Source organism: Lontra canadensis, unplaced genomic scaffold, assembly GCF_010015895.1.
Source record: "Lontra canadensis isolate GAN:19392208 unplaced genomic scaffold, GSC_riverotter_1.0 scaffold23, whole genome shotgun sequence".
Lineage (NCBI taxonomy): Eukaryota > Metazoa > Chordata > Mammalia > Carnivora > Mustelidae > Lontra > Lontra canadensis.
The window spans coordinates 18377666-18401691 of record NW_022631017.1 but is presented as its reverse complement, the minus strand read 5'-3'; the positions used below and the strand labels follow the sequence as shown (position 1 = coordinate 18401691).

Here is a 24026-nt window from a genome sequence, read left to right as displayed (position 1 = left end):
CTAAATCTATGAGTTTCAGAGGATACTGATTGTTCTCCTAAAGCATTAAAAGCAGTCATCTATTTTTAAATGCAGAAATTAATGTCATACAAAGTAGTGTCTATCGGCAAACCACAGCAGTTCTTAATCACTTTTAATCTAAATCTTTCAGAAAAGTGCTTTGACTGATTTGAGTTACCATTTTAATGATACTTATTCCATCTCTTGAAATGAGATGGGCTGCTGTTTGAAAACATGTATCATTCCAAATGCTGCAGAAGGGCTTTTGTCATTGTTTTTAAAGTAATTTGTTAAGCACACGCAGTGGGAGACTTTAATAGACGGCAAGATAAGGTGTTGACATGACCAAAGTTAGTGAATCGTACAACAAACTCAGTGTAAGTGATTTTCAAAACAAACAACTTGAAATTTTGCTGTAGGGCAGTGGAATATGTCCATTTTAACCCACCCTGAATACACTAATGATCTCATAAACAGCATGTGGGGAGGCAGGGGAAGAGTATCCATTATTAACAATGAGAATGGTAGGTAATAACTGGCAGATTTGGAGCTGGGTGATTTCGCCTTCTTTCAGGGTTAGGATACAACTCTGCATATTTTAATGTCAAAATAGGTGCCAAGATGATGGTGTACTTTGAAAACAGAATTTTAGATAAAGCTTATCAATTAACTAGTATCAATAATCTCTTCTAAGCTAGAAACACTTTATCAATATAATTACTATATCCTAGATAATAGCTGACCATCTCTTTAAAAATCAATTCTGTTTAGCCTTAATGACTGGAAATCTTTCTAAAAAGTACATCATGTACTTCTTGATTTCTCAAACAGAGCACACTGACACCCAACTTTTCATTCAGGCAGAAAAGAAGAAAGGCAGCCAGCCTGCTGTTCAGATCCAAATCAAGAATCTAGTCCGGAAACTCCAAACCTTCACTTGCTAACTGGGTTATGGGAGTGCAACTTTTAAATTGTAAACTACTTCAAACTCCTATAATAATGCCTTTCAAAAGCTAGTCCGGTGAATAGAAGCTGATGGTATCCTCCCTCCAAAACGTCCCCACACTGCTATATTTTTTAATTCTTATATTTGCTAGACTTGTCTTTTGCCCGTTTAGGATTTTGCTATCTCATGTAATTTTTCTCGCATCAGTATACCTGCCACAAAGCTTTTCCCTTGCTCTTCCACTGGTTTGCTGTGGTTCACAATATCCGATAACAGCGTTCATATATGTTAGTTTCAATCTAAGAATAGGCAGTCTCAGCCAAGGTCTATGGTTCACACTTACTCACAGGGTACGTGGGCTTTAATGACCTTGAAAGACCTCCATTTTGACCTGGGTCTGTTAATTAAGTTTTTTCCAGCCTATCTTTTAAGTCAGGCAAAAGACCCCATGGCAGGCAAAGCACCCTGTGATGGGAACTGAAACTACACTGTCCAGCAGTAAGGACTGCCTTGAGGCCAGCAGGATCCAGCATGACTGACCCCAAGACAGTGACTGACCTGACCTTTGCTTCCAGCTTCACCCACCCACTGACTCACATTGCACATTTCCTTATATGAACCTGCCAGTATTTTCAGCACTTTGGAGACAGAATTGGAGATATGAGTCTGCTGTCTCCCCACTGTTGGCCTCCCTGAAATAAATTCCTTTTTTAATTTCATCCCTATAGTCTGTCTGCCTTTGGATTCTATCAGTGGTGAGTGGCCAAACCTGGTCTCTTTGGGACCCCTTGAGCCAGGTGCTCTTGGACCCCTGGGCCCCATTTCCAACACTGGGTATGGAGGGGCCTCTCAGGGCCTTTTCAGGATCCTAACTATGCACTGTATTACTATATAGATTATGAATATCAAAAAGGTCAAAAGTGCTTCCTAAATGTAAAAATAAGTACTTTCAGTTTTGTGTAGAAAATCCTATCAGTAACAGAGAAATTGTCAAAGGTCATGCAGTTAATAGCAAATCCAGAACTAAACCCTAAGGATCCTATCTCCCAGTTCTGCATTTTTTAACTCCTTGAAATGATCTAGGTATTTTGCCTTCGTTTCCTTACTACTTTTTTCTTCCTAAATCCCTCATGTTGATTTTCCCTGCACTAATGAAACTACTTTATCAAAAATGCCCTGAGTTATGAATCCAAATGCTTGCCCAGCCCTCCTCCTAGGCTTTTCTCCTCGCGGTTCTTCCCTTCTGGGTGCTCCTTCTCCCAGCGATGACATGTCACCTGTCTTTCCCCAGCTGTGCCAAGTACGACTTTTCTTTTTATTCAGTAATTCTTTCTCCCCTTCCAATCCCATTGATGACTTTTCTGAAAACCCAGTCTCCAAGCCCTCTTCTTGCTTCCAGTTGGGTCAGAAAAGAGTCAAGTCTGAACTGACCTCTAAATAAATTCTACAACTACCTAGTAGCCATTTCCATCATTCTACTTCTGTCATTCCAAGTATAAGGAAATTCAGAACAAGCTCCTATTCATTCTCATTTCACTAGTTCTCTCTCCCAACTCGATAACCTCCCAAAAATGATTCCCCGACCCTGGGGAACTGACCCTGCACGCTCTCAACTATCTCAGCAATTACTTTTCCAAAGATCCTTTGATAACAGTTTTTTACCCTCTGTCTTTCCTCTTTCCACATTATGGAAGCCAACACCACGTTTCCACAACTTCCTATCTAAACTGGAGATGCTGTTGTATCCCCAGAGGTACTGTTATATCAAAAGTATTTTATAAAGAAAACAGGTTTTGGTGCTCATTATCCACATTTTTGATGTAGCGATTATCCTAGGCTCTCATTATCTTAAATTCAGATATTTCCTATTGCAGGAGCCTTCCTGATTGGAACCTTCCCCATGTTAATCGGTCTTATATTTTCTACTTCTTTTTCCTTAAAAGTTGCTCTGAACAGGTCACTCCATAATAAAGAAACTATCCTGGCTATATGTCACTTATTCCATAAAATTCAGAATCCTTTGTCAAATTTCAAAACGCTTCATAATGACAAACTTGCATGTATTGTTTAAAAGGTGCCAGTGAATATTCTAAGCATTTCACATGTATTAATTATTTTAATTTTTCCACCAGCTCTATAAAGTAAATACCATTATCAATCTCATTGTACCCATTAAGAAAGTAAGGCACAGAGAGGTTATTTGGGCAAGGTGACAAAAATTTGTAGCATCATCATTTGAAATTTTGATTCCAGCAGCTAAGCTCTTAAAAACTACATTATATTCTAGAATCCGTAATCTTAACCTCCTCTAACTATCCATCCATAACCCCCATGATATCTGCATGTACTTCAGTCTAAATGGTAGAGTGGTGTCTCACACCAACACAGCCTCACACTTCCCTTTTTGACTTGGATGTTAAATCATCTAAACTTTACCCATGCTTCAACACTCAACTAGACTTACCACACCAATGAATCTTCCCTAAGGCAGTCTACTCATTCCAGTATTGCTAACCTGATGGAAAGCTGCATAGCATCATTTTCTTCCCTTATACTTGATGGGGTTCCCCCAAATACGGCACATTGCCAAATTCAATATTTTAAGCTGAAAGCATCTGAGAAAATGGCAGAAGCATGGTCACTGTGACCAGCCCCTTTCTCTTCTCTCTGGAAACAGGTCAGAAAACCCTCCACTGAGGCTTCCCCAAGATTCTCCAGTTTACTACACTTACCTCATATTCAACCTATCATATTTTTCCATGACTGCCCACTCGTCATCAAACCTAGCATAAACATACTCAAATCTAACTCTGTCTTTGGGGCTTCATTTCCTTATGAAAACTCTGTGTCATGTAAAAATGTGTATTAAATTAATTTGTATGCTTTTCTCCTAATAATCTTTGTCAGTTTAATCTCCAGACCCAGCCAGGAACCCTGGAGTACCGGTATAGGAAAAATTTTTCCTCCCCAACATATTCCATAACACCAAGCTCTGTATAAGTCCCATTGTATGTACTCAATCAATATTTATTGACCAACTAATTTATCAACTCCAAAACGTAAAATTCTAATGGCAAAAGTTAAAGAAGAACAGCAAAGAGAGAATTAGGCCTTCAGAAATGCCCAAAGCTAGAAAGAAGAAATCAGAAAACAATAGAGGCATAAAAATGAGTTGTCAGAAGCCTGGGAGTAATTTTTTTCACAGCTATCTCACTGCAAAGAATTATAACATTTGTGTAAATCACTTGCCTGGATATGGTAAATTGTCTCATTAAATGTGGTAACAGGGCAAATTAATACTTTCTAAGCAATATTTTTTTTAATTCCATATAAGGTTTTGAAAGAGTCCATTTAGCTTAGGTGATTATTTTTTTATTTCAATCATAGATTTTCACACTAAAAAAAAAGATCATCAATATAAAAAAGGCAGAAAAGAAAAAGTGTTCAAATTCAATTAACTATGCATAATAACTGAGTTCTGTTTTCCCTAGTATTCAGCTCCTTTCCTCTTACCCTTTTTTAAGAACAATATGTAAAATCTCAATCAGATTCTAAAATCACTTTATCCATACCTATATTCAAGGGTAAACAATGCATTTCTTATAAGAAAACAATATTCTTTTTTTTAATTTGATGGGTTCCTAATCCTCACAACCCACCCACCCCCAACCTCTGTTGCCTTCCACACACCCACAGGAGGCTCAAACTATAAGCCTCTCTTACAGTATGGAGAAAAATAACTGGCTTTTGTTTCCCAATGGAATTTTCATGTACAAAGACTGCTAATAGTGAGTGCTGGGTGTGTGAGGTAATGTTCCAGGGTCTCTATCTATATATACTCTGCAGCTGCACAGCTTTGTGATTTCCAGCTCTCCGAGCATAATGCAAAGTCAAATGCCAGATCAAAAAATACATTTTAGAGCCAGCATGATCAAATCAAGGGACAATGATTCTCTTTGCACCCTCCATCTGAGCAGCATCTTACATCAACATTAGTACTATCAGCACCTGGCCTGAACCAGCTGCTCTCATCTTCCAAACTAAAAATATGATGCCTGATCTAAAGCACGGAGGGACAATAAGAAGGAGCCATGTTTCATTACAGTGTAATTTCAGTTTCTCAATGAAAAGAAAAACTGGTGAAAATCTTTCTATCTGCAGATGATAATGATATTGTCTACGGAAAATGCCTCATGCCTACCCTTTTCAGGTCAGGGCTCTTTATTTGCTTATAAACTGTCAATGTATATAATGATCCAGTGATATTAGCTGGCATATAATATTGCTTATTAGGAACACAGAGACAACGACCCCAAAGAATCCTGAGCAGTGCTGTTGATGCAGACCATCAGCTGCTGTTTTTTAAGTTGCTTTCATTTTGAGGCCAAATCATTGTAAAACAGCTAGAATGTTTTTTCCCTCTATGGTGTGTGATACAAGCATTCGAAATGCATCTTCAGTGAAACCTAAAGGTAAAATTTGAATTTGACATGTATTATTTAAAAGTCTCTTAGAAGGGCACCTGGGTGACTCAGTCTGTTAAGCATCTGCCTTCAGCTCAGGGTCCTGGGATCGAGCCCCCTCCAGCAGGCTTCCTGCTCAGCAGGGAGTCAGCTTCTTTCACGCCCTCTGTCCCTCCTCCCACTTGTGCTCTCTCTCTCTCAAATAAATAAATAATCTTTTAAAAAATAAAAAATAAATACAAGTCTTTTAGAGAAGAGTGGGTTTAATTTTTTAACTTCTAAATATTAAGTTCGGTAACATCACTCTATTGGCTTTAAATGACATAAAAATTGTTGAGGGGATATTGAGAAATAGCAAAGGGTTGGTAACCAATAGCCCAATTAATTTCAAAGCAAGTATCAAATTTTTTAAAATTCAATTCGGCTACAAGATGCATACATAACTAGACCTGTGGTCAGCAGAGGTGGTCTACACTCATGCTCTACACAGTAGCTGTCACCGAGCGATTCTGGTTTGGCATGGCCCCCTCAGTGTGGGCGTGATTTATTCTGCTGTGAGGCATGTGGCTGGTCAACATGGGAAGACTGAGGGAACATCCGTGCCCCACAGCGCTCGCTCGGCTGTTGTCGCAGAAACGGGAGATGCTCTACAAATATGTGTCCAGAGAACTGATCGAGACAATTTAGAGTACAGACAGCTTATTTTTAAAATTTCAACAAAAATTAAAAGCTCCCCTCTATGCTTTTTATTTCACTTTGGAGAGATAAGTTCTTTTAAAAGAAAATTCTTTGTGCAATACTCCATTTACTAGTACCTGTAGAGAAATTAGTGGTTGATTTTAGGTGCTTAAGAGGGAAAATGAGAAACTATGATTAATTACTCAGTTGCTAGATAGCCACAGACCCATGTATCTTTTGCATTGGCCACATCCTTTTCGTGCTTCTTTTAATACCTTCTGCTTAGTCCAATGGGAGGCCCACAACAGATGTTTAATAAAACCTTTTTTAGTCTTTTTTTTTTTTTTTTTTTTTTTGGATAAGAGCTTTCAGCATGGTGGGCTTTTAAAAACAGTGATAAGAAGTAAACTCCAGACATTCAGGACTTAAATGTGACACCTCAGTTAGAGAACCTTACCTTTAGAAAACACACAGACTCTTATCTACCTTTTTTTTCCCCTAAGAGAAGATGTATTTAAGTGTCAGGTAATCATTTAAAATCTTATCAGACTATTCCTTCTCTTTCTGATCTTTGGACAAAGTACTACTTGAGCTGAAAAAATAAGGTGTATGATCAATGAGCAATCCATTTAATTTCAGTCAGTAGTGTTGGTCATGCCTTCCAGCTTTCCATTGTGCACTCACATTCTAGTCCAAGAGTTAATTTGGGGGCTGGCACAGATTTCTCCATTTAAAAGCTAACTCACCGATGTCCCTTTAATGTCTCTACTGGAAGTACATCCTAAATAATTACCCCACTGGTATGGAGCATATCTGAAGGGATGTCCAGAACGCAGCTTTCCATTGCATTGCTTGCACTGAGAGCTGTTCTACTTTGTTTCCACTTGTCTTTAAATTAGCAAGTAAGACTGGGAATCCTCCAGACTCAGTTCAGACTGTATTTTCTAACTAGACAATTGGAAAACTTTAATTAATAAGATGACCCCAGCATAAAAATCAGGCCATACTCTTAAGCACTTAGAGCTTACAAATTTGAGCAAGTACTGACTTTTGCAAGTCAGCCAACTTTGTTAGTTCTCAACAATCCTTTAATTAGGCTAGACAGAAAGTAGCATGCACTAATGTGTATCCTGGCTGAATTCCAGTGGGGATAATTGCAATCTGGTCTACCTAAACTTCCACAGGTTTCATCTGAATACAGTAGTCTTCTCCATTCTCTGTCCCTATTTCATTCTGCATTGACACTTTATGAGGGTTCCTGCTTTTCACCCTAAGCACTGAGGATATCCAGTTAACAAGACCTTCTGAAAACCGACCACTTCCAGAAAAACATGTGCTAAGTAAGAAAAGCAGGGAGTATTCTAAGAAAACCCACTTCCCTCTTACATACATCCATAACACATGACTAAGTCAAGTCCTCTGAACAGCATCATTTTTATTCTCCCCCTTGCTCCCATCATATACCTGCTACATCCACTAAACATACACACACACACACACACACACACACACATGCATTCCACACACTTAAACTTACAGAGGACCCAAGTACATCTTTAGAAAACTGCACATAATGGCAATTAAGAAAGCATCATATGCATCTTGGTTCTAAGTTTACTAAGGTATTCGTGTTTTGGGTTTTTTGGGGGTTTTAGTTTGTTTGTTTGTTTGTTCGTTTTGCCATTATTACTGCTATTTCACCCGGTACTGTATTAAAGAAAACTGTATCAGGTGATACATTCATTTAGCTCTGTACAAATATGAAGATGGGAAAAGTACCTTCTAGTCTGGGTCTCCCAGAAAAAGGCAATTTTTAAATGCAAGATTTAATCCTAAAATCTTCGCACTAAAAGGACCTTGAAGAAGTCATGTAATTTACTCTTCTACCCCCAGGCATGCAAATCAGAGTCCACCAAAAGACTGTTACCAAAAGAAATCAAGTTGGGCCAAGAGAAATTATACAGTCTAAGATAGGATAATTTAAAAGATTAATCTCTGCTGTCTTACCATACTTCTCTAGCAATAACTGGGCCTTCTGGTGAATCAGGATATCAAATATTAAAATGCTGTTGAATATTCTTGGGTTTGGGGGATCACCTAAGGAATATTAATAGCTTAAGTATTTTTTAATTTAAGTTCCTGAAGGGCAGTGGTTATAATGTGTGTGTGTGTGTGTGTGTGTGTGTGTGTCCATGCATTTCCATAAGAGTAAGGAAAAGTCTCCAAATTCTTCAGAGCCTTGCAAAATGTTTACTTTTTAATTTACAGTCATATTAACTCTTACCTAAATCTTTTATTAAATTTAAAATTCATCATCTGACCTAAAACTTCATGCCTTCCTCTTCATATAAACAACTGCCTATCTCATAATTAACATGTATTCTGTATCTGAAATCTTTCTTAATTAAGACATCTCATAAAGATCTGTATATTATGTGCATATTTTAGTAGGCTACAGGAGTTCGGAGAGGACAAATAAAGTGTCAAATATTCATGGACAATCTTTACTGGCACCAAAGGAAAGACAGCATTCACTGGGTCTTAGATAATATCCCCCAGTACAAATTAAAAGAACCAAGACAGTCAAGAATGCAAAGGCTTGCCTGAGCACATAATTGACCATAAAAAAAGCAGCTTTCAAGTGAATCTCCAGTCAACATTACCTCACTAGTAAGTACTTCCACAAACGTTAACTCAATGTATGTCTCAACTTACCTCCTAATCCCTAATGCGTGTCTCCCAATCCCTAACATACATCTCAATTTACCTCCCAATCTCCTTTTTCTTTCCTCCTGCTTCTCTCCTCACCTCCATAGCTGCGCAACCACTGAGCTCCTCTCATTTAATACCTGCTTAGAAACAATAAAAATCATCTAGACAGTTTTCAAAATGTCTAGGTAAGTAGGTTGCTTCCCCGAATATTCTATTCCTATTGGTCAAGGAGCTGGGGGAAGGAACACTAGTGTTGACTTTTGATAGAGCTCCCAATAATTGCGACCCAGGGCCACAGTGCCCCGGGTATGACCCTCATAGGTGCACAATGACGAGCTCAAATCTACTCTTCCCTTCACCATCGCTTCCACTGTTATCTAGAAAATTCCATATTTAGGATGAAGAAAACCTGCTGTTATTGCTAAGTGCTCTTTCTAGGGCTTTCCTCTAGCTCAGTGGATCTCAGCAAGAGGGCAGTTTTGTAATTTGGCAATGTCTAAAGACATTTCTGGTTGTCACAACGCAGAGTACGCTACTGGCATCTAGCATGCAGAGACCACAGATGCTCCTAAACGTCATGTGATGCAGAGTATCCCCACATGACAGAGAAGTATCCAGTCCACAATATTGTTGAAGCTGAGCCAGTGGCTTACCTGAAACCTAAATTTCCCTTCCTTCATCACTCCACTCACATACTCATTAAACACTTCCATTCCTCCCAATTCATCCTTCTGCCCCCTGCTAACGATACTTCTTTTCCAACTCCAATCCCCAGGTCAAACCACGCTCTCCCAGTCTCACAATTACCAGCAATCCCTGCAACACTCTTATTCTTTCCTGGCTATGTTCCTCTTCAGCCCTTACTTCTGATTCTCTTCAGTAAAGCTAAAATGTACAGTGATGGTTCTTCTATCAGCTGGATGATAGAGGCCTCATGGCCTCTCATCCTTCTCAACAACTGGACCTTCCATCCAATTCGGTGACCAGTAAAGGGCCCCTGCATGCCCCAGGCAGTGCTCCTCTCCAAGACATAAACCCCTGTGTATTGTCTCACTCTGACAACCAACGCAACCACCTTTCCTATGATCTCCCTTCTGGTGGACCACCCTCCTATCCTCAAACATCTGCAGTGGTACTCCAGTAATCTAACTGCCCTTTCCATTCTGGTAGCCTACTCATGGCCACCCAGTCCTACATTTTATTTCAAGACCCCAAACCCTCACTTTTGTTCAATCGAAGAGCAAGGAAACTTCCCCTTTCTGCTTCTCCATTCCAATTCTTAAAAAGTTGAGGAATGATGGAAAAGTAATTGGTTCCCCTACAAATGCATGCCACCTGGTTTCACTAAGGCCTTAGTTGCAATTTAGCAATCATTTAATTTGTTGCTTCTTTCCCCTCACATTCCCCACAGAGCTTGGTCCAAACTTCAGGCCTTCTCTCTCATGTCATATTGCCTCTTATTCTACCATGGGGAATTGTGCCACTCACTTGGAGAATTAGCCTCTGTAGAAATGTATGTCCTATAAAGTTTAAACTCCCTCCAAAGGAGCTCAAGTCGGTTCACAAACTGCAACTCTCCCCACTTCATCCTCTGCTTCCCTTCCCAATTCTCTGTACTTGCCAGTGAACCTGACTCTTTGTTGTCCCACACATACCTACTCCATTCTAATCTTTGGTCTATCATTTCTCTCTCTCTCTCTTTTTTTTTTTTAGTATTTATTTATTTATTAGTGTGCACTATGTGGGGCCAATATGGGGTTTGAACTAATGACCCTGAGATCAAGTGTTGCATGCTCTACCAACTAAGTCAGCCAGGTACTCCCTAACTAACACTACTTACTCCTAGGCTTCTCTTTTCTCCAATCTTGTTATAGAAATCTTACCTATCATGTACACACACATCCCTTCACACCTTGAATGATCAGCTTATGAAGATGTAACTGATTACTTCCCCCAAATTCCCCTTAGTACTTCACTCTTACTTTTCTTACATTTCCTATCATTCTGTATTATACTGTATGTATCTATACATACCATTTAATCTCCTAAACAAAGTTCTAGTTTGCTTAAACTATCCAACTCAACTCTGCTCCTTCTACATTGCATTACACATAAATGCACTCACACATGTGTCTATATTATCTTTACAATATATTATAAATAATGTATATCAAATATATATAGAATCTCCTAAAATGCTTTGCAAATTCAAAATAACTGAACTAAACTTGTCAATAAGTAGAATATCTTGATAAACCGGAAGACCAAAAAAAAAAAGGAAAGGAAAAGTTTATCAGCAGTTTTCACATGAGTTTCATATATCAGGTTGAGAAATTTGTAAATCCCCTCAAGTTGCATGGGTATTTTCTGATAAGAAAGTTAATAAATTTTAATAGAGTCTCAAAAGGGCCCATCATAAACAACAAAAAAAAAGTTAAAAAGTACTGTTCTGGAGATTTGAAATATAAAGACAGAATTCGCTTCATTATTTACATTTTGATCTAAGAGAGCTTTTAAATAATGTTATATCAATTGCAGTAAATAAAGCTACATAATATGAATTTGAAAGAAATGAATTCACATTTTTTAAAAAATGGCCCAGTTTACATCACCATTTATTTTTCACCAACACTGATCTTATTTATAGTATGCTGAAATGTGATCTTACAGTACATAATAAACAGAACAGTAAAGTATTTTTAAGTACTACCACATTAAGCAAGTAGTACGGCTTCATAAATAAGTAAATAAGGATCAGGTTGCAATTTAACCCAATCTTCAATTATCACAACCACTACATATTAGATCAATCCATGATAGGAAACACAGCTTGACATTCCTTTCAGCTACACCATATCTTAACTGTCATAGGGACAGAAGCATACTCTTAATTTACTCAGCACATGTCAGTATGCTGTTCATGTGTGGGACATTTCATAGATCTTTCTTAATGAAGCAGATTTAGTAATTACTTAATTTCCTCCCACTGTTCATTAATTCATTCATTCATTTTGAAACAATCATAACTGGAACATAGCACTGCAGGCTGGGAATCAACCTGGAGTTCTACTGGAGTGAGTTCTACTGGGTCTTCTTCTCCCAACACCCCACAGCAGGGCCCAAGGCATAGCTGGTTCTCAGCCTCTGACAGTAATGGGCCCATGTACTGCTGCATTCAAACCACATTAGGAAGACTTTCAGGGAGATGCATTTTGTAAAAGAAGATTATTTTTATGTCACAAAATTACTTTTCAACAAAAAGTTAACATCCCTCCTATAAACTGAGATCACTGCCTCAATAATTTTGCTAATACCCTCATCCACATATTACTATTAAGGTTTATATGTAACATTCTTATTCACATTATGAAAGATTGAATTTAAAAATGGGTCTGCAAGCAACAGAACTATTTTGGCACGTAAAGTCCACATCAAACTGCTGTAGAGATCTAGAAAAAAATTATCGGGGTTTATTTCTCTCTGTTTAAGGGAAAAACTAATATTTCAAGCTGTTATGGTCCTTAATCTAACTCTAGAGTCAAAGTAACTGCAATAACATAGCAATCATCACTATCTCATTCTTGTGAAAAGAAAGAGATTTCCCTGAAGAATTAAAGTAAGGGAGGCATATAATTAAAGGCCACTAAACACTGTTATTATAAGATTTACATTTGCTAAATGTAAATTGAACTTATGCCATTTGCCTGATTTTTAGGACAGCTTTTTTGAACAAAAACAAATCTATTCCAAGACAGTCTATAAAATGGTAAAATGGGAGAGCAGTGTCCCCTATATTTAAGAGCCTGTGGAGCTCCTCAAGAAGGTTATAGATAAAACCAGAAATGGATTCTTGAGAAAACTCATTAAAAATGAACTTGCAGTCATCTTCACAGACTTTACTAAAACATCCTTTAAAAATGTATATATCAGGGGTGCCTGGGTGGCTCAGTCAGTTAAGTGTCTGCCTTTGGCTCAGGTCATGATCCCGGGGTCCTGGGATTGAGCCCCATATCTGGCTCCCTGTTCACCAGGGAGCCTTCCTCACCTTCTCCCTCTGCCTGCTGCTCCCCCTGCTTGTGCGCGCTCACTCTCTCTCTCTCTCTCTACCTCTCTGATAAAGAAATAAAATTTTAAAAAAGTATATATCACTTTAAGTAGAGTAGTATTACTTGCCTTTTAACTGCTAGGCATTCAGAACCTAGCCACCTTTCCCCAACATTTCCCTCCTCCTTAACCCTGTCCTTCAGAAGAAAGAAGAAAACTTTGAATACCAAGTCAAAAGAAAAGCAAAACATGGGTTCTTAAATACTATAGAATAGCCATAATTTAACTATCATCCTTTGACTGAATAAAATGGAACCGTATTTTATGAAAGATGGACAAAAATGAAATTAATCCCTATTTGATAAGGGTAAGAAATACATAATCCTTATACCGCTCCAATATTTTGGAAAATTACAAGTTATCTGTCCACTGTAATCAAATTTTCGAGCAAGCTTTATTTTTTAAGTTATTTTACTTATTTAAGTAACCTCTACACCCAACGTGGGGTTTGAACTCACACCCCAAGATCAAGAGTCCCAGGCTCGGAGCACCTGGTTGGCTCAGTGGATTAAGCCGCTGCTTTGGGCTCGGGTCATGATCTCAGAGTCCTGGGATCGAGCCCCGCATCAGGCTCTCTGCCCAGCAGGAAGCCTGCTTCCCCCTCTCTCTCTGCCTACTTGTGATCTCTCTCTCTCTGTCAAATAAATAAATAAAATCTTTAAAAAAAAAAAAAGTCCCATGCTCTTCTGACTGAGCCAGCCAGGCACCCCAAGCAAGTTTTATTTAAAAAGGAGGAAGGGGGGAAAAGACCCCAGAGTTGTTTATATACCACTCGTGTATTATCAAATACACAGAAGTTTTCAAATATGTGGCTCACTCACTGCTCTCAAATAGCTAGAGTTAAACACATCCACAGACCCTGACCTCATCTCTGCACCTAAGAAAAACCACAGGAAGCAAACAGGTAGTGCCTGGAAACACCATCTCCCATAGGTCAACTATTCCCTAATTCTTAGACTGAGAGACTAAGGTCAGGACCACTGTGCCCACAGGGATGAATTATGACCTCCAGGAGCAAGCTGAGTCCTGCCCACTGTAGGTGCCGTAACAAAGAAAGTGCTCAATGCCAAGGAAAGTCAACAGAGACCTTCTGGGGCAAGATCACAGAAGGCAGCACACTCCCAGGCTGTAATGTTCTCCTTGGGACTGTAAAAGTCTTCCTCACTTTTTGTTTCTGAGTGACATCTGAGACTGTCCTTTGTAAAGATAATACTCGAGGAGCTCTGCCTTGTATATCTCCATGGCTAGAAGTCCATATAGAGTAGTCTCAAATGAATTCCCTGCCACTGAACATTTCACAGATGATATGGACCCATCTATCATTTAACACATGGCTGTCAGTTAAAAGATTTAAAACACCTCCTTATTCTGTTGTGTAATCAGTATCACACAGATGCATACAAAGGCTTCTGTTAACAGCAGAGATTTGATTCCTCCATTCCAATCTAAGACCCGTTTGTTTTCAAAGAACACAACATTGTTGGGGCTTTTAAACGTGTTACTGTTTTAGAGCGTGTGCATTGATTAGGAAACAAAAGTCAGTATGAGAACTCCTTACCACCAGCCCTGCAAAGACAGACATTTAGGGTCCGCTGCTGGAAGAACCTGCAGATACAGGCACGACTCTACAGCCACGACTTTTTTTTTTAAGATTTTTTTTTTTTTAATTTGAGAGAGAGAAAGAGAACGAGCAGAGAGGATGATGAAGAGGGAGAAGCAGACTCCCTGCCGAGCAGAAAGCCCAACGTGGGCCTGGATCCCAGGACCCCAAGATCACGGCCCAAGCCGAGGACAGATGTTTAACATACGGAGCCACCCAGGCACCCCTCACCCTTGACTTTTTTTTTTTTTTTAATGTTCTGTTAGCCAGCATTCCCAGGACTTTTAAAAGAAAGTTCTTTTGCAGATGCCCTCCCTCAGGTGCTCTTAAGTTCCAAATACCCTTGGAAACCTACTGCAACACACCCCCTTCTTTGTAACATTGGTAATTAGCCCTAACTGAATTTCATAGTTAAGGGTTGTAATTTTAGTGGCTGAAACATCATTTCAAGAAACTCAAGTAAATCTATAAAAAATAATAGCCAAGCATCTGAACACAAGGTCTCCCTCATTTATTTTAATTATGTGATAATAATATTTGATATTCTTAAACATCTTTATGTATTACTCTTTGTTAAATACCTCTTAAGTAGGTTAAGCATTTCTGTACTGAATTTTTAGCCTTTAAATATTTAGATAACAATTTAATATTATTAACTTTTAGACTGCATCATTAGCCAAGAGTAATATTTTGCTAAAAACTGTTTCTGAAAATGCTAGTTCCGTGGAAGATTAATAGGGGATATCAGGAAAAGAGGTCCTTGGTTCACTGCAAGCACTTTGTAAGCATTTGCAGAATTAAGTGGAATTAAGCAGGAGTTTCTTTCATGTAGGACTTCTAGGAGCTGCTGGGATGTATTGTGACCCTTCAGAAGTAGGAGAAAAGTTAAAGCCTGTAGCATCCACAACTTATTTAACCTCAGAGCCCACATACAACAGAACATTTTGCAGATCTAATGCCTATGGAACACAGTTTTAGAAATGCCAGCCCAAACAAGGACTGGGCTGACTGGTTTGTAAAATTTAATTCTTAATGAACACTACAAGTGTGATATACCATCAGACACATAAGCATAATGGTTTACCTATTTCAAATGATCTGCACCTAATGTTATCCTCCTTATTTATATATGTTCATATAGGTGGGTGAAGGGAAAAAAATGTTTCTATAAGAAATTAGTTGTTACAACTAAGGTCACCGGCCAAATGATATATAAACAGCCCATATCCGCTCTTACTGTGACTGAATGAAAAGTTCTGAAAGATTAAACTCTTAATATGTACAAAGATTTTCTGGATATCAGAAGCTGTGAAGCTCTTTTCACATTTGTGAAGCTCTTTCATACCTAAATTGAGCACATGTTCTCCCCAGATACCGTTAAGCATCTTATAGGGGAAACGGCTCAGGAATTACTTGCCCCTATTTTTCAAATGAGGAAATGACGGGCAGTTATTCAGTTGTCCAACACAGAAACATCAGACGAGGTATAGAAAAATCTGCCCTCACTCATTTCAGTGCTTTCCCAGCATATTCCCTCCTCTCCCTCTCTCCCCCACAGTCATGCTTGGCACCGTGAGAAGCTATTCCAGAAATTCAGACTGAGGGGCTAGGCTGGCAAAGAGAGATGGCTGAAGGAACCAATTCTACCCCAGCAAGACAGGCAGAGAGTATACAGACTAGAGGAAATGGATCACTTTCAGATTGTTCGAGACCTCTCTTCGCTGCAAAGACACAAGCACTGTAAAAAGACCTTCCATTTCCCTTATGTAAACTTCTGAATAGGACTAAGCTAGAAGTCGGAAAGAGACACACTTGGTCCTGAAAAGTTTTTGTTCACATAAATAACAGACCAAAGGACGAATGAGCTAATTACCTAGTTGGGTTGAAAATTTTCAAAAACAAGTTCATGTATTCAGGTAACACCCTAAGTGGAGACCTATGCTTTAGGCCAGTAGTTCTCAAAGTTTTGATTCCTAACCACTGGCATCCTTGTCACCTGGGAACTCATGAGAAAGCAAATTCCAGGTCTAGGACCTCCCTGAGATCTCCTGAATCAGAAACCCTGGAGTAGGGCCCATTGATGTGCATGGAAAAAGCCCTGCAAGTGATTCGGATAAACAATCAAGATTGAGAAGTGCTCTAGAATAATCGATGTACATTCCAAATAAACTATTACTTGAAGCCATTTCCAAGAACTAACTAATATTCTCACCAAAAAGTCATCCCGATGGATTTAGGACTGAGATGTGTTTTTAAAAAAAAAAAAAAAAAAAAAAGGCAAATAACATGACTCGGCACTAGCCATTTACCATTTCACAAAGAACAGGAATTTGAGAAAAACAAATACATTTTGTCTTCCACAGAAATGTCTTTAAAACTGATAGGTCAAAGTGTCCAAGCCCTTATTATGTGCTTATTTCTCAGTAACTGGCCTGATATATAGTAGCTGTAACTTTTTCCCCCCACCCTTAAGCAATCACAGAAACACAACCTCATGATGAGGGATCATTTCTGTAAGGCAGAACTACAGGTGTGTTTTACAGTGTTAGGGCACACATGAAACCTAGCAGTACAGCAAGGGAAGCTGACTATGCAAGGGACAGTGTCTCCTTTTATTCTTTAGACCACACACCGCTGCTCCATGGCACCCCAGGTCCAGACAGAAACCTGACACCAACACCCTTCCCTGAGCCTGCTTAGCCTTGTGTTGATTACTGGGTCAACCAGGAATTAGCAGGTAAATTCTGCCTTTGTTAATAAAAGAAATGTAAGCTACAGTATCATTTTGTGATACATGGAAGGGATTTGGTGAAGCAAAGAGCTCAGTCTGGTTTAAAGTGGAACAGAGCTGGGTCTGAGTGAAAGCTCTACCACTCGCTAAGAGAGAGAATTAAGGAATTTGCTTAAACCTTCAGAGTCTCCATTTTCTCCTCTGTAAAGTGAGGATATCAGTAACTACTACCTACTTCACAGGATTATTGGAAAGGAATCAGTGGGAAAAAGCACATTTAGCATTTAGTCCAGAACAAGCTTCCAGTAAATACTAACAGCTTTCATTATTGTTTAAGTATTTTATAAAACTAAATTTTAAAAGCATGATAAATTATAAAAGCACATTTTTTTCAAAGTACACACAAAAGTCAGTTTATTGTAATTTTTCAAAAAGAGTTTCTACACGGATCAAAGTTACCATGTGATCCATAATCAATTTAAAAGGTATAAATTATTAGAAGTCATCTTATTCCCATTCTGGTTTGGGGAAAAAAAAAAAGGAAAGAAAGTCTATGGTTTCCTTTAGACTTACTGTTACAAATATTTTTATTCGTTAGACCCAATGCCTATTTTAGAGTTTAAACATAAAAAGAAAAATGCTGTGTTCAGAAAGATGAAGCAAGTAAGTCCTTTAAATAGTAAGAACTTGCAAATCTAAATACACCTGAAATAGTTAAAAAAAAAAGTGCATAAATTTCATTTTCTACCTTAATCTGGAGAAAGAAAATAACATAATTTTATTTCTTCATAGTGTTTAAATGTCCTTCAATTTTTTAGAGTTGATAGGAACAAAAGTTTCATACACTTTTATTTTCATTTTATGTGTAGAAATTTTCCAAATGTTAATACAATATTTGTTTCTATTATTATTCTGGGGAAAAGAGGAATTCTAGATACATTGTATCTTGATGGAATGTGTATTTTATTATTTTGAAAATAAATAATCAAGTTTCTCTGGGGGAAAATGGGAGTCAAAATTGGAAGAGTTTCATGATATAGGAGAAAAATGGAATAGAAAGGAAATAAAAATATTTCTCATGTGTGTGTTTGATTTCTGAAATTTGAGAGTTATAAGTCATGGAAATAGAAAATTTTCCATTATTAGCCACATTAGTTTCAAAACTACTTTTGGAAAAGTTACACCAAGCTGCTTAAAATTCTACCCAATAACGTATGTATATTGTTGGAAATTTTAGTCCTTAGTTTTATATATACAAATATTGAATGCAATTGATGCCACAATCCTAATATATTTATTTCAAGTATAAATCTATAAGGTTTAGTATGTACTTCTGTCTCAAATTTTATTTTTGTCAAGCACACACATGCGTAAAAAGGAAACAGAATCAGAAATAAAGACCTCCTGTTTCAAGGGAGTTCCTGGCTGCCGTTCTGAAATTCTTGATTGGGCAAGTAGAGAATTTGACCCCAAAATAAAGCAGGATGAGAGGGAAAAGGAGGTGGCAATGCCTATTCACATTTTTTGGGCCACTGCCCACTTACAGGCCCCATGCCAGAGATGACTCTGGCATTCCACACAGGGGATGCTGCCCACACAAGCCTCTATTGGAGAAAGCAGAGGAGAAGCTCTGTACCGATTGGTTCCTTGAAACTTTGGGTATATGGAAAAAAAAAAAAAAAAAAAAAGGAGCTTTGCCACTCAGTTTGTGAACCAAGAAAGAGAGCTGGACACTGGAAGGAGTTTCTGTATCTTTCTTGGTAACCATTATGTGGAGTAGTGCTGAAAATTAGAATGAAAGAATAGATTTAAACAAATATGCACACATACACACAAGACAATGCTGGAATCAAAAAGTAGAAAATATTTGAAAAAAAGAAAGGTATTTGACAACTTAGCAAATTCCTTGCCTATTTTTACATAAGTTTCTGATATAGCATATGGAAATCATTAGTGTTCTTTCTGAGTTAGATTGGTTAATTATCACAAGATTTTATTATCAATGCCATGTGAACCTAAAATTTTAAATTGTCTGAGCAGGGAGGTTTTGTGGCAGGTAAAATTCTAAGCTTATGAAGAACTTTCAGACCTGTCAATAGTACCCAAGGAAAATCATAAGATTCCACGTGCATTTTTCAAGTCACTTCGGGTCATGCTTTATGTTTTAAAAACTAATGAAAGTTCATATAAATACGAACGCTGCACCAAGTCGTGACAGACAACCACTGATGTATTGCATAATTATAATAAGATTGTTTTTATTTAGTCCATCTATATACTCATGGCTTTCTTTTCTAATAAATGTGTACCCCTGAAAATGCCTAGTAAGTACCTGCACAGTAGAAAGTATTTGGTCATTCTAAAGTCAGTTTCAAATGTGCTTCTTCACACAGAGACACACACATGTGTACTAACACAATTCTTCATTGCATCTTCTCCAAGTTAGCAATATTTCATAAAGTACATGGCAAGAATGGCACCTTCAAGTATTAATCTGAACATAAATCTATACTTTCAATAGTTTATGACACACTGTTCCATAGAGGAATCTGATGTACAAAAAAAAAAAAAAAAGGTGGGGGTAATGTTAAATTTTCTTACTTGAAAACAAAGCTGTCTTTTCAAACTAAGGAAGTTAAGGTCTTCCATATTATAACTAAGTGATTTTCACTGAGGATCATCTGAGTAATTTTTGCAACATTCAGGTAAAGTACTCTTTGATTCAACCAAACACTGAAGAACAAAAAAATAAAAAACAAAATAAAACAACTGAGACATTTTCTCAAGCTGCTGGGTTGTCAATAAGAATTTAGACTGTTGCTATCTTGTGCCACTATAACCAACACTGCAAATGCAATGATGACTTTTGTGACTATCTGAAATCTTCAGTTTCTGAGCACTAAGGACAGCAATGATAAAAAGGAAATTATCTTCTTGAGATCAAGAGCTTTAACTTTGTACTGTACACATGGAACAAAACTGTTTCCAGAGATCACATCCCTTTTTTGTAGGAATCACCCTAAAATCTGAAATCGGAATAATCATACATCTCAAAGATTTTAATGTAGGATATACAAAGGCAGACATTTTTACATAAAATGGAAGTTTTGTATTGAATCTATGTGGTATGAAATTCTAAATTCTTGTCTCATAAACTGATTTCCTGACTTTTAAAAGAAAGTATGTTTATCAACAGTTGTAATCTGCCAAATAGTAAACTAAATGTACATTTAATATAATTAAAAGCAAAGATATAGAATCCTGACAGGTAAATTTCTCCGGCACATTTGTCTCTGTCCCTCACCTGTTAAAAGATCAAACACTGTCCGCTCTGATAATAACCTGATGAATGAGGTTCCCATCTCCGCTGTACCAACAGCTACCTCATCCTCTACAAAGGTCAGCTGCAACTTGATGTAAACGTAAATATTCCTTTAAGTCTAATTAAATTAGAGATATTCTACTTATGTAATTGGAAAGAAATGTTTTCAGAAACTTAAAGTTACTTATAAGGAAATTTATTAAAGTTTCTATCCTAGACTATCTTTGGCTTCCATTAATTTTAATAAATCTAAGATTTATCTACACAACTACCAAAAAACATGCCCAAATGTTACAAAACTGCACACTAAACACTTCAGAAGTAGACAAAACTGGGGGAACGTCTGTGTCAATCAGTGGTACATGAGTCATAACTTACTCTGGAAACATGGCTACTTAAAAAACCAATAGCTCAAGATACAGAAAGTTTCTGAAGATCTATCTTGAGCAAAGGAAAACATATACACCTACCTATTTTGTGTATGTGTGCATGTGCAGTGCTTTACAATTATTAATTTGCAAAGAAATCATTTTATTTAAAATCAAATACTATATTTCTAAGAAGCAACAATTACCAGGAATCTCTGAGGTCCTTTAAATGTGATCATTTCACCTTATCAAAGCAATGAATGTTCTTTGTCCTTTGTTTTTTGTTCTGCATCTGCATTAACATGGCTGCTAATTATATTAGCCTGGTGGCACATAAAGTCTGAATGGGGAAAATCACATGATTGTTATAGAACTTCCTTAAGATTTAAATGTATCCTCGCTTAGACTGAACATGCCTACATTACAAGTACCTTTATTTTGTTAGAAAACTTAGCTTTGATTCAGAATTTCTGTTCCATAAGCGACGTAGCACCTCTCCAATACACCGTCGGATATGTGCACACATGAACAAAGACACAAACACACACAGAAATCTTTAGCCGTATCACCCCACTTTGTATATTTAGTTTCATTTGTATATTTAGATTTTTTCAAAATTGTTAAGTTCTTGAGAAGTTTGTGTTCATCACACAAAATGCCACATAGATCCAATGCCATAATAAAGCCCTACTAAGCCAAATGATTAAAAGTTGAATCACATTTTAAATTTTTTAAATTGAAAATAGCCTAAGAATGCTCTTACCCGCCCACTCATTCTCACAGTTTTATGATTTTACACAGTGAATCAGCAAATGTATTCTTTTCTGAATCATATATGAACATAGGAATGTTTTGAAAATGTTTATACAATTTGGCATACTTGGCCTAACCAGTGGTTTCACCAAGTAAACTCTCCCATTATTCTGATTAGCTTTATCATTAAGAGTAAAAATCCTTTATTGCAAAACTTAGATGAGTATGTAGCAAAAAGAAATAAACTGGTTTACACATCACTGAAAAAAATTATATTCTTAAAATTACATTTATAGTTTCACCTTCCTTTTCTTATAGTCAAGTGCCTAAGTAATTCACAGATCAAAATAAGCAGCATGAGATAACTTTCCTGGTGAAGAAAAACATCCCAAAACAATAAGCAACAAAAAGCACTGCCCCAGCTACATAGTACACAAAACAACAACAACAATGACAACAAACGCTGGGGCTTCAAGACTACTGATAAACAATGAAGACCACTTAAGGTATTCTTTTAACAGTTTCAACAGCAAATCCTTGCTCTTTTGAACACTTTACTGTTGAGCTCTCAAATCTCCTTCAGTCTAGTTGTCCTTTCAGCCTTTATGAAACATTGTTGGAAATGTGGGTGGCTTTTCAGACTAATTTATACTTTCCAAGGAAAGCTATTTGATAGCAGGAGTGAGCAAGTACTCCTACTTCAAATTAACCACTTACAGTGGTATATTTTGCACCTCTAAACTATCCTCAGCCCCTCCTATTGCCCTTAGAGAATTTAAATTCAGAGACATGACGTTTTCCATTACTGGCTTCTTGCCTCTTTGCAAACGTACAACATTTCTCAAAATGTATATATAATTCTCCATCCTATAGGATCAGACAACATATCTATTTCAGGAGCAATTACATGCATAATGTAAGACAGAATATTTTTCTTAAGAATTGTTTAAAATAATTGTGATTTAAAGGCTACTGATTCAGTTTATGGCAGTGGTGTTACTGAGTTTATCTAAGTATTTCTCTTCAATCTACATACTTTTAAAACTCAGCGTGGCTTCTAGATCAGACCGCTGTAAGGATACCATCTGCCCTACATAGTGGTCTGTTACAGCATTATACTTGTAAGAATATATTCCTTGAAAAATAACACACATCAATGAAGAAACAAAGATGCTGCAAAAAAATAGTGTATGGAAGAAAAGTCAAAAATTCCATATCTCTCTGTCTTAACACCTGTCTAGTAAATTATATGTGACAACCACGTTGTTACAGTAATAGGAATGCAAAGCATAAAGGAACAAGAGATACATCTTGCCTTGCTTAAAGAAATTAAAGACAAGTTTAACCCGCACCTGCCAAACTGTCTTCAGAGGAACAGAAATAGGTGGGGGCGGAAAGACTCACCTCTCCTGTACCCCACAGTGCCTCTCCTGAAATCATTTTAAATATAGGCAATATATCTGTCACCTTTTCTCTTTTATTTCTCCTTCCATTCTAATCAATGGCAGACCCTTTACTGCACTCCCCAGCCCAGTATCTCAAAGGCACATTACAGAATAAGAGGACCCAAGTGTCACTTACCAGTTGCATGCCACAGATAAAGATAAGCGTGCACCTGCCACTGCAATAACCCATGGTTTCTGAGACCCCTGCCACAGCCAGACTGTCCCACGTCGGCCACCGTCGAGCCCCCACTTTATCCAATCAGATCGCGGGGAAGGACAGGCAAACCTGCCGAGGGCTCGGGGGCTCCGGGCTGCTGCTGCCAGCGTCCTGGGAAGTGACAGGCATTAGGACCTGCTGGCGCGGCGGCGGCGGCGGCGGCAGCTCCAGCCGCGCCCGCCAAACATACCTTCACTCGCTCGGTGCACACGCCGCGCCGCGGGCAGCGCCGCCCGCGGAGACGCGCCCGGAGCCCGCAGGGGCAGCAGCGGCAGCCTCGTAGCGCCGCCGCGCCTTCAGGCATCTGGCCGCGAAGTTTCGCCCCCGCCGCTCCTTGCGCCGGCTCGCCCCACGCCCCCCAGCGCGGCCGCCGCCCGACGCGCGCTCGCCCGGCGCTCTCCGCGCGCCAGCTTCGGGGGCGGCAAAAGCGCGCGCGGGGCGCTGCCCGCCTCCCTGCGCCGCCCGCGGCTCCTCTGCGCCCAGCGCTGCGGGGCCAGGCGGGCGGGGGCGGGGCGCGGGCCGGGCGGGGGCGTCCGGGCTCCGCGGTCCCGGGCGGCGGCGGCGGCGGCGGTGGCTGCCGCACGCAGTGATGCCAGGTCCGCGCCGCGTCCTGCAGCGGCGGGGCCCCTCCCCTCGCCCAAATGTGCTAATCCTCCTACAACAAATCCTTCAACAGCTCCCCGCCGC

General features: G+C 38.6%; 1 protein-coding gene across 4 annotated transcripts in view; it reads right to left on the bottom strand.

Moving 5' to 3' along the window:
* The window catches only part of NKAIN2 (sodium/potassium transporting ATPase interacting 2), a 1000598-nt gene extending 976849 nt beyond the window's left edge, over positions 1 to 23749 (bottom strand). For 2 of the 4 annotated variants that reach the window (XM_032862439.1, XM_032862440.1), the window contains exon 1: positions 23530 to 23749. In XM_032862439.1, the coding sequence (XP_032718330.1) occupies positions 23530 to 23643 (114 nt within the window). In that variant the 5' untranslated portion in view covers positions 23644 to 23749. Of the gene's footprint in view, positions 1 to 23258 lie in introns of all 4 variants that reach the window. The other 2 variants (XM_032862442.1, XM_032862441.1) reach the window with 2 other exon arrangements.
* Positions 23750 to 24026: the final 277 nt, after the last annotated feature.